We start from the raw sequence: 11,927 nt of genomic DNA, 5'->3' as shown, positions 1-11,927 counted from the left end.
ACAGAACTGGAAGACTTTTCCAAGGAAAAAGCAGTCCATGCAGGACGAGCCAGGAATCTCACAGAACTGGAGGACTCTTCCAAGGAAGAACAGTGCATGCAAGATGAGCCAGAAATCTCACAGAACTGGAAGACTTTTCGAAGGAAGAGCAGTACATGCAAGATGAGCCAGGAATCTCAGAGACCTAGAAGACTTTTCCAAGGAAGAACAGTGCATGCAAGACGAGCCAGGAATCTCACAGAACTGGAAGACTTTTCCAAGCAAGAACAGTGCATGTAAGACGAACCAGGAATTTCACAGAACTGGAAGACTTTTCCAAGGGAGAACATTGTATGCAAGACGAGCCAGAAATCTCACAGAACTGGAAGACTTTTCCAAGGAGGAACAGTGCATGCAAGATGAACCAGGAATCTCACAGAACTGGAAGACTTTTCCAAGGAGGACCAGTGCATGCAAGATGAGCCAGGAATCTCACAGAGCTGGAAGACTTTTCCAAAAAGGAACAGTGCATGCAAGATGAGCCAGAAATCTCACAGAACTGGAAGACTTTTCCAAGGAAAAAGCAGTCCATGCAAGACGAGCCAGGAATCTCACAGAACTGGAGGACTCTTCCAAGGAAGAACAGTGCATGCAAGATGAGCCAGAAATCTCACAGAACTGGAAGACTTTTCGAAGGAAGAGCAGTACATGCAAGATGAGCCAGGAATCTGACAGAACTGGAAGACTTTTCCAAGAAAGAACAGTACATGCAAGATGAGCAAGGAATCTCAGAGACCTAGAAGACTTTTCCAAGGAAGAACAGTGCATGCAAGACGAACCAGGAATTTCACAGAACTGGAAGACTTTTCCAAGGAAGAACATTGTATGCAAGACGAGCCAGAAATCTCACAGAACTGGAAGACTTTTCCAAGGAAAAAGCAGTGCATGCAAGACGAGTCAGGAATCTCACAGAACTGGAAGACTTTTCCAAGGAAAAAGCAGTCCATGCAGGACGAGCCAGGAATCTCACAGAACTGGAGGACTCTTCCAAGGAAGAACAGTGCATGCAAGACGAGCCAGAAATCTCACAGAACTGGAAGACTTTTCGAAGGAAGAGCAGTACATGCAAGATGAGCCAGGAATCTCAGAGACCTAGAAGACTTTTCCAAGGAAGAACAGTGCATGCAAGACGAGCCAGGAATCTCACAGAACTGGAAGACTTTTCCAAGCAAGAACAGTGCATGTAAGACGAACCAGGAATTTCACAGAACTGGAAGACTTTTCCAAGGGAGAACATTGTATGCAAGACGAGCCAGAAATCTCACAGAACTGGAAGACTTTTCCAAGGAGGAACAGTGCATGCAAGATGAGCCAGGAATCTCACAGAGCTGGAAGACTTTTCCAAGGAGGAACAGTGTATGCAAGATGAGCCAGAAATCTCACAGAACTGGAAGACTTTTCCAAGGAAAAAGCAGTCCATGCAAGACGAGCCAGGAATCTCACAGAACTGGAGGACTCTTCCAAGGAAGAACAGTGCATGCAAGATGAGCCAGAAATCTCACAGAACTGGAAGACTTTTCGAAGGAAGAGCAGTACATGCAAGATGAGCCAGGAATCTGACAGAACTGGAAGACTTTTCCAAGAAAGAACAGTACATGCAAGATGAGCAAGGAATCTCAGAGACCTAGAAGACTTTTCCAAGGAAGAACAGTGCATGCAAGACGAACCAGGAATTTCACAGAACTGGAAGACTTTTCCAAGGAAAAAGCAGTGCATGCAAGACGAGTCAGGAATCTCACAGAACTGGAAGACTTTTCCAAGGAGGAACAGTGCATGCAAGATGAGCCAGGAATCTCACAGAACTGGAAGACTTTTCCAAGGAAAAAGCAGTGCATGCAAGACGAGTCAGGAATCTCACAGAACTGGAAGACTTTTCCAAGGAGGAACAGTGCATGCAAGATGAGCCAGGAATCTCACAGAACTGGAAGACTTTTCCAAGGAGGAACAGTGCATGCAAGATGAGCCAGGAATCTCACAGAACTGGAAGACTTTTCCAAGGAGGAATAGTGCATGCAAGATGAGCCAGAAATCTCACAGAACTAGAAGACTTTTCCATGGAAAAAGCAGTCCATGCAAGACGAGCCAGGAATCTCACAGAACTGGAGGACTCTTCCAAGGAAGAACAGTGCATGCAAGACGAGCCAGGAATCTCACAGAGCTGGAAGACTTTTCCAAGGAAGAACAGTGCATGCAAGACGAGCCAGAAATCTCACAGAACTGGAAGACTTTTCGAAGGAAGAGCAGTACATGCAAGATGAGCCAGGAATCTCACAGACCTAGAAGACTTTTCCAAGGAAGAACAGTGCATGCAAGACGAGCCAGGAATCTCACAGAACTGGAGGACTTTTCCAAGGAAGAACAGTGCATGCAAGACGAGCCAGAAATCTCACAGAACTGGAAGACTTTTCGAAGGAAGAGCAGTACATGCAAGATGAGCCAGGAATCTCACAGACCTAGAAGACTTTTCCAAGGAAGAACAGTGCATGCAAGGCGAGCCAGGAATCTCACAGAACTGGAAGACTTTTCCAAGGAAGAATGGATGAAAATCCCTCAAACAAGAATTGAAACTCTTGGCTGCTACATAAAGCATTTGCTACCTGTGATACTTGCCAAATGGGGTGATCTTGGGTACTAACAATGCAGGGTGTCCAAACTTTTGCATTGACCATTTTTCTTTTCTGTTAATTTAAAAATATAAAAGATGAAAAAACTTTTTCTTTGCCTAAAATACAAAGGAAATGCGTCATCGTTAACTTTATGCCTTTTATTGATCATTTCATCTACAACTTGCTTAACTGTTCGCAATATCAGTAATTTTGACCAGGGGTGCCCAAACTTTTGCAAAATTGGCTGTCATACCGACCATCAGGATGGCATCCAATTTTTATGGATACATTACAATTCTGTAAGATGGGAAACTATATATTATCATGTAAAGTATTAATCTTTGCAGAGAAATAAACTAACGGATTTTATACGGACAGCACACAGATGACAAGTGAGAAAAAAGAATCGTCCCCCTTTACTGGAAGAGAATCGGATGGATTTTATTATACGCTTGTGAGACCCCAGCATAAGAGTATATATGGGGTCCTGGGTGCAACAGGTTGTGGTTATCATAATACGGAATAATCGGGAAGGAATATCTTCCCTTACGAGCCGTGTTACTATGTATTCCGGAGCGATTGTTACTATGTATCAATACTATACTGCTCCTTAGTAACAGACCGTTGCTGTATTGTGATCCGGCTTTTGACCTGCATCATTTAGATAATATTCCGCCTTTCCGTAATTAGGAGGCAGTCACCTGACCCGTGCCCGGATCCCTGCACCGAGCCCCGCGAACATGACACATCTCAGGAAATGCATCGCTTCCATCCAGGGCGATGTTTTTCCTTGAATCCACCAGGGCTGAATCACCCGTCCCTTATTTCCCGGCAGTTATGAGGCTGTTTGAAATCTGGTTGCTTTTTCCTAGTACGGTGAGACGGCTCTGACAGCTCGGCGGCCGCCCCTCCTCTTCTGCAGAGAGATTTCCCATCCACCAACCAGCAGCCGATATTGTACTGTACTGTCAAAATGCAGGCTGCACCCACACACAGTCAGCTCCGTGCACTGACACATTACAATTCTGCATAGGTCTACAGGTTGGGTTCGCTCTGTAGTCCTGTGCGCTGTCACCGCACTGCTGAGATTTCTCCACTGGAACGTGCTCTGCGGCAGGATCCCATCAGCCAGACGGAGTTTTCCACCGGGGTTTTTCAGCAGGCGCACACCACTAACTGGTGTCATAACTAAGACGCCCGATTCCCTCAAAAGCATATTGCCAAGGGCACCAGCCGTCATCATCGTAAGCTGCATCTGCTTCTTGGCCGAGACTGAAGGAAATACATCTTAAGCTGGAAATCCTGCTGCTCCTGAGAAGCCATACTGATCCAGACCAGGGACGAGCAAATGCTGCAGGTTTCTCAAGACGCATCTGAAGATGTACTGACAAGATAATGAAGACGAGTATCTATTTCCCATTGCAGGTGTCAGACGACTTGCTTGATGATCTGCCGAGAAGATTCCCATGAACCGATACGCTCATGAGGTCTTCTTTTTGCAGGAAATGTTCTGAGACCATGTCTTGGTGATGGAAACACAGGTCCACTGATTGAATTCATGTCTGGCTGTATAGCACTGCAGTGGATGCGAATTTGAAAGTCTTCTAGCAGGACAAGCTGGTCTACAGAGAAGAAAAAAAAAAGAAAAAGGTGTCTCGAAGGTGGAGAAGATGCCATCCATTCTGGTGGCTTCCAAGATGAAATCGGGATTACCCAAACCGGTTCATAGTGCTGCTCCAATCCTTCACGTTCCTGCAAGGACAATCCCCCAGCCTTGTTACCTGAAATTAGGGAACAAGATAGAAGTGTCCAAGCCATCGTATACGACGAGTCAAATCCCACTGAAGCCACACTTTGGATACGAGTCTACGGGGGAAGCTCTTCCCATCAAGAAGACGGACTCATCGGAGAATGTCTTCGACACACAGGTCAGAGCATGATCATTTTACTACAGAGATGCCATCTCTACCATGTCTTGTGAAACAGAGCTATGGCTTTTCTGTCAGACATTCGATGATGTAATGGGTAGAGTAAATTATGTAGAACAAACCGGCAGCCAGCATGCCCCCCAAAGAGGTTCTGGTGGCCGGATGGTGACTGGGTGGAATAGGCAACTCTCACAGAGTTTTTAATTGAGGTAGGGTGGTCTGAACCCAAAGAGGTCCTGGCAAAGGGATGATGATTGGGATGGTTACATATGCCACACAAATGGGTTCTGGAGGAAAGCAAGTGAATGGGATACTTACCTGTTCCACCCATAGAGGTCCTGGCAAAGGGTTGATGACTGGGATGGTTACATATTCCATGCAAATGGGTTCAGGAGGAGAGAGGGTGACTGGGATACTTACCTATTCCACCCAATGGGTCCTGGCAAACGGATGATGTTTGGGATGGTTACATAGTCCACCCATAGACGTTTTGGTAGAGAAAGTATGGATAGGAGAGTTACCTATTCCACCCATAGAGGTTTTTGCAGAAGAAGTATGGTCTGAATATTTACCTATGCCATAAAGAGAGATTTTGGTGGAGAGAGGGTGGTCCAGAGAGGTACCTATGCCATTTAGTGAAATTTTGGCAAAGGGAGGGTGGTTCATATAGTTACCTTTGCCATCCAGTGATGTTCTTGTACAGGGAGGGTGGTCCCAGAGAGTTACCTGTGTCATCCAGTGACATTCTGGTGAAGGGAGGGTGGTCCATAGATTTTCCTTTGCAATCCAGTGAGATTATGGTGGAGGGAGGGTAATTGGGAGTGTTACCTATGTCATCCAAAGTGGTAGTAGTGTTAGTGGTGGTCACGTGCAGGAGGTGTAGTGATCGTTCTCCATGCCACTTGCCAGATCTTATTGTACACATGCATGATCTACCTCGGCCTATCTATGGGATTCCATCAGAATATACACCTCACCATTAAGTTAGATTTTTTTTTTGTATTGAAATGGATGGGTTTTGGTAATAAATCCCATCATAAATGATGGACCAGGGTTTGATATGTCAGCGTGTGATTCCTATACTGCAGAGAACATACCACCCAAAAGGCTCTTGAAGACATTAAGCAAATTTCCTATTGAAAATAATCTGTCTGCCCCAGATATTCTGAAGAAGGGGTCTTACCTACTGGTTATTCCTCATACTAGGACTTATGATCCTGAAGAAGAGGTCTTACCTACTGGTTATTCCTCATACCAGGACTTAGTATCCTGAAGAAGAGGTCTTACCTACTGGTTATTCCTCATACTAGGACTTAGTATCCTGAAGAAGAGGTCTTACCTACTGGTTATTCCTCATACCAGGACTTAGAATCCTGAAGAAGAGGTCTTACCTACTGGTTATTCCTCATACTAGGACTTAGTATCCTGAAGAAGGGGTCTTACCTACTGGTTATTCCTCATACTAGGACTTAGTATCCTGAAGAAGAGGTCTTACCTACTGGTTATTCCTCATACCAGGACTTAGTATCCTGAAGAAGAGGTCTTACCTACTGGTTATTCCTCATACCAGGACTTATCAACCTGAAGAAGAGGTCTTACCTACTGGTTATTCCTCATACTAGGACTTAGTATCCTGAAGAAGGGGGTCTTACCTACTGGTTATTCCTCATACCAGGACTTATCAACCTGAAGAAGGGGGTCTTACCTACTGGTTATTCCTCATACCAGGACTTAGTATCCTGAAGAAAAGGTCTTACCTACTGGTTATTCCTCATACCAGGACTTAGCATCCTGAAGAAGGGGTCTTACCTACTGGTTATTCCTCATACCAGGACTTAGAATCCTGAAGAAGAGGTCTTACCTACTGGTTATTCCTCATACTAGGATTTATTATCCTGAAGAAGGGGTATTACCTACTGGTTATTCCTCATACTAGGACTTATTATCCTGAAGAAGGGGTCTCATCTACTGGTTATTCCTTATGCCAGGACTTAGTATACATGGGCACGATATTCCTTGGCATAGGATGTGTAATTTCTGTAGAATATTCCCCTCGGGAATATTTTGTGTACAGATTCAGGATAACTGGTGTCACTTAGGATTACTATGGATGGATGATGGTAATCCCGGTCATAAATGATGTGTATAGGGATAAATATATCATGATGGGATTCCGATAGGGCAGCCGGGCCCCCGAACACTGCTCCTGCTGCTTTTTACATCATATCCCCCTCCGTCTAATAGCTGCAGATTCAGACAGGTGTCGTCTCGGAAAACAAATCAGACGGGAAGGATGTGACTTTACTACTAAGATGGAGAGGAAGGGGCTGGTGTCTGGGCTGGGGTGTAATCCTATGTAATGCAGTGGTGGATATGATGGAGACCAGTCTGTGATGTAACTGGGCGGGGGTGAGGGGTACTGAGTATATTTGGAGGGGGGGGGGACAGATTTCATTGAGAATTGTAATATTCTGCATTCTGTATGTGAAAACCGCCACGGAGCATGTTACATCTCCGCATCGTAACGATAATCACATGGGGAAAAGTGTTACTCTAGAAAATTGGGCTGGTAACACGGAGGCGCTGGGTGCAGAGAGGCGTGAAGATGGATTTTGACAGGCGCAGAATGGCTTCCTGTCACTGTGTTACTATGAATCACCGTATCCTCCATCATGGGGGGGATGCCGGGCAGATTTGGGGATCGGTGATGAGATCAGTATCAGGTGGGTTATTACATGAGTGAGTATGGGGGGCACAGGCTTGTATGATGGGGGCCGCCCTTCCCACGCCAAGCCCGCACTGAGCAGCGGCTCACCCAGCAGATGGCACTGAGCGGCTGGTTATATTTAGTCTTTCTATACAAGTCATTTTTTCCTACAAACACATTGGAAAATTCATTCTGAAGCCAGTTCTCCCAGCAGCGAAGAGAGAAGGACTGGGAAGAGGTGTCACTGCGGGGTCAGATGGTGGAGGCACCTGCTACAGGGAGGAAAATCCAGTATATGCAGTGCCTACACCCGGCCACCCAGCTTTCCCAGACACCTGAACGGCAACAGCATCACGGAAAGCCGGGTGACCACTCCTGCACCAGATGCAATGGCGGCTATATAGGTTGTCATTCGGCTTTCTCAGATACAAGTAAGACCAGATTATTCCACGAGGAAGACAAATCTCACGATTTTGTGTTTAAGGTGTGACCCTCCCGGGTACATAATGAGGTGCAGGTGCTCCGGAGCTGCGCTCATGCTGATATTAGGGAATGTTCCCAGCGGCTGTAGTTGAGGAGCACACCCATCTGACATCTGCAAAACATCCGCTGATAATATATTCCGCTGATAATATACTAATACTACACCGATATTATACTCCGCAGCGCTGACACATGGAACATCTGCACTGATACAACACAGCCATCCCCAGAGCGCAGCACTGTCTTACTGACCTACTGACCACATACTCTGCACTGTACAACTGACATAATACCCCTAATGCTCAGCACTGTACATCCGACATACCGCCCCTAATACTCTGCACTGTACATCCGACATACCGCCCCTAATACTCTGCACTGTACATCCGACATACCGCCCCTAATACTCTGCACTGTACATCCGACATACCGCCCCTAATACTCTGCACTGTACATCCGACATACCGCCCCTAATACTCTTCACTGTACATCCGACATACCGCCCCTAATAATCTGCCCTGAACAGGTGGCACACTGCCCCAACACTGTGCACTGTACAACCGACATACCGCCCCTGATACTGAGCACTGTACATCCGACATACCGCCCCTAATACTCTGCACTGTACATCCGACATACCGCCCCTAATATTCTGCACTGTACATCCGACATACCGCCCCTAATACTCTGCACTGTACATCCGACATACCGCCCCTAATACTCTGCACTGTACATCCGACATACCGCCCCTAATAATCTGCCCTGAACAGGTGACACACTGCCCCAACACTGGCACTGTACAACCGACATACCGCCCCTAATACTGAGCACTGTACATCCGACATACCGCCCCTAATACTCTGCACTGTGCAACCGACACACGGCCCCTAATAATCTGCAATGTACAACTGACATACCGCCCCTAATACTCTGCACTGAACAGGTGACACCGCCCCTAACACTGTCCACTGTACTACCGAAACACCACCCTTGATACTCTGCACTGAACAGGTGACACACTGTCCCTAATACTGAGCACTGTACATCCGACATACCGCCCCTAATACTCTGCACTGAACAGGTGACACACCGCCCCTGATACTCTGCACTGTGCAACCGACACACCGCACCTAATACTCTGCACTGTGCAACCGACACACTGCCCCTAATACTCTGCACTGTACAACTGACACACACCCCCTGATACTCTGTGCTGTACAGCTAACACACCACCCCTGATACTCTGCACTGTACATCCAACATACCGCCCCTAATACTCTGCACTGTACATCCAACATACCGCCCCTAATACTCAGCACTGTACCTCCGACATACCACCCCTGATACTCTGCACTGTACATCCAACATACCGCCCCTAATACTCTGCACTGAACAGGTGACACACCGCCCCTAACACTGTGCACTGTGCAACCGACACACCGCCCCTAATACTGAGCACTGTACATACGACATACCGCCCCTGATACTCTGCACTGAACAGGTGACACACCGCCCCTAATACTCTGCACTGTGCAACTGACACACCGCCCCTGATACTCTGCGTTATACAACAGTCACACCGCCCCTGATACTCTGTGCTGTACTACTAACACACCGCCCCTGATACTCTGCGTTATACAACAGTCACACCGCCCCTGATACTCTGTGCTGTACTACTAACACACCACCCCTGATACTCTGAACTATTAACCAGACACACCGCCCCTGATACTCTACACTGTACAGGTGACATACCTCCCCTGATACTCTGCACTGTACAACCGACACACCGCCTCTGAAACTCTGAACTATACAACAGACACACCGCCCCTGATACTCTGCACTGTGCAACCGACACACCGCCCCTAATACTCTGCACTGTGCAACCGACACACTGCCCCTAATACTCTGCACTGTACAACTGACACACACCCCCTGATACTCTGTGCTGTTCAACTAACACACCACCCCTGATACTCTGTGCTGTTCAGCTAACACACCACCCCTGATACTCTGCACTGCACATCCAACATACCGCCCCTAATACTCAGCACTGTACATGCGACATACCGCCCCTAATACTCTGCACTGAACAGGTGACACACCGCCCCTGATACTCTGCACTGTGCAACCGACACACCGCACCTAATACTCTGCACTGTACAACTGACACACACCCCCTGATACTCTGTGCTGTACAGCTAACACACCACCCCTGATACTCTGTGCTGTACAGCTAACACACCACCCCTGATACTCTGCACTGTACATCCAACATACCGCCCCTAATACTCTGCACTGTACATCCAACATACCGCCCCTAATACTCAGCACTGTACCTCCGACATACTACCCCTGACACTGTGCACTGTACATCCAACATACCGCCCCTAATACTCTGCACTGAACAGGTGACACACCGCCCCTAACACTGTGCACTGTGCATCCGACACACCGCCCCTGATACTCTTGCTCTGAACAGTTGACACACTGCCCCTAATACTGAGCACTGTACATACGACATACCGCCCTTGATACTCTGCACTGAACAGGTGACACACCGCCCCTAATACTCTGCACTGTGCAACTTACACACCGCCCCTGATACTCTGTGCTGTACTACTAACACACCACCCCTGATACTCTGAACTATTAACCAGACATACCTCCCCTGATACTCTGCGCTGTACAACCGACACACCGCCTCTGAAACTCTGAACTATACAACAGACACACCGCCCCTGATACTCTGCACTGTGCAACCGAAACACTGCCCCTAATACTCTGCACTGTACAACCGACACACTGCCCCTGATACTCTGCACTGAACAGGTGACACACTGCCCCTAATAATGTGCACCGTGCAACCGACACACCGCCCCTACTACTCTGCACTGTACAGGTGACACAGCGCCCCTAATACTCTGCACTGTACAACCGACACACTGCCCCTACTACTCTGCACCCAACACACTGCCCCTGATACTCTGCACTGTACAACCGACACACCGCCCCTGTAACTCTGCGTTATACAACAGACACACTGCCCCTGATACTCTGCACTGTACAGGTGACACACCGCCCCTGATACTCTGCACTGTACAACCGACACACCGCCCCTGATACTCTACGCTGTACAACCGACACACCGCCCCTGATACTCTGCACTGTACAGGTGACATATCACCCTAATACTCTACACTATGTGTTCAGATACTATATAAGCCCGAAATGCGTGCTGTGCGGTGAGATATCGGAGTTTATCCATAACGCCCCATACGGTGTTGCTGACCCACTGACCCGAATGTTCTGCGCTCAGCCACGGACCTGGAAATGCATCCACGATGCCTTGTGCTGCGTGACATTATATATATATATTATATATATGTGTGTAAATATATATTTCTCTGTGCGGGTGCCCTGCAGACATTAAATCTCCGGCCACTGGAGGATTTAATTATGACTAGTAAATGTAATGGGCTATACATTACTCCGCAGCCGGAGGGAGATGGATGAGCTATTAAGCAGAGAGCGCTGTTTGTTTAGATGACAGCGTGCATTTAAATACCAAACATACCTTTAGGTGGATATATATATATTATAATATATATATACAGGAGGCGGCTCGTGATGTGATTGATAGCGGAGCCTCTTGTCTCTGCTACTATGGAAACCAAATTCACAATCCTCTTCTTTATCATTAGGATCTGCTCCTCAGAAGGGAATTTATATATAACTTGTACCGTTGGCTGCAGAATCCATTATCTGGGGCCGAACAATTTCCAAGAACGTTCCTAGAAAAATAATGCAACCAAATGTAACCGATATAGGCACGGGGCCAAGCGAGCGCGCTGCCGGTCTTCCCAGAGCCCCTCGTACAGCTAACATCTTATGTCTTCACTTTGACCTTGGAGCCACGATCATGCTGGTCTGAAGCTGCCACTAGAGAGAGCTGTGGAGATTGATGCATACAATGAATAAACAATACGCAGTGAGCTCCCCCTAGTGGTGGCTGCGGATAGACAGATTTTTTTTTTTATTCTTATTTAGTACAGAGATTTCTTAAAGTGGACCTCTCATTTCAGGTGACTTCAGAATAAGCTGTTGTCTGAACATGAGGAGTAACACTATTTCCGAAATGTTATAGGACTTGTATTTTACAGC

General features: G+C 47.1%; 1 protein-coding gene across 1 annotated transcript in view; it reads left to right on the top strand.

The window, feature by feature from the left end:
* The first annotated feature begins 3,659 nt into the window (after positions 1–3,659).
* Positions 3,660–11,927, top strand: part of NAV2 (neuron navigator 2) — a 242,878-nt gene continuing 234,610 nt past the window's right edge. The window contains 1 exon segment of the mRNA XM_075325589.1: positions 3,660–4,573. Within this exon segment, the coding sequence (XP_075181704.1) occupies positions 4,316–4,573 (258 nt within the window). The 5' untranslated portion in view covers positions 3,660–4,315.

The sequence above is a fragment of the Anomaloglossus baeobatrachus genome, chromosome 10 (assembly GCF_048569485.1).
Source record: "Anomaloglossus baeobatrachus isolate aAnoBae1 chromosome 10, aAnoBae1.hap1, whole genome shotgun sequence".
NCBI lineage: Eukaryota > Metazoa > Chordata > Amphibia > Anura > Aromobatidae > Anomaloglossus > Anomaloglossus baeobatrachus.
Note: the sequence above shows the minus strand (reverse complement) of the source record. Positions and strands in the feature narration are given on the sequence as shown.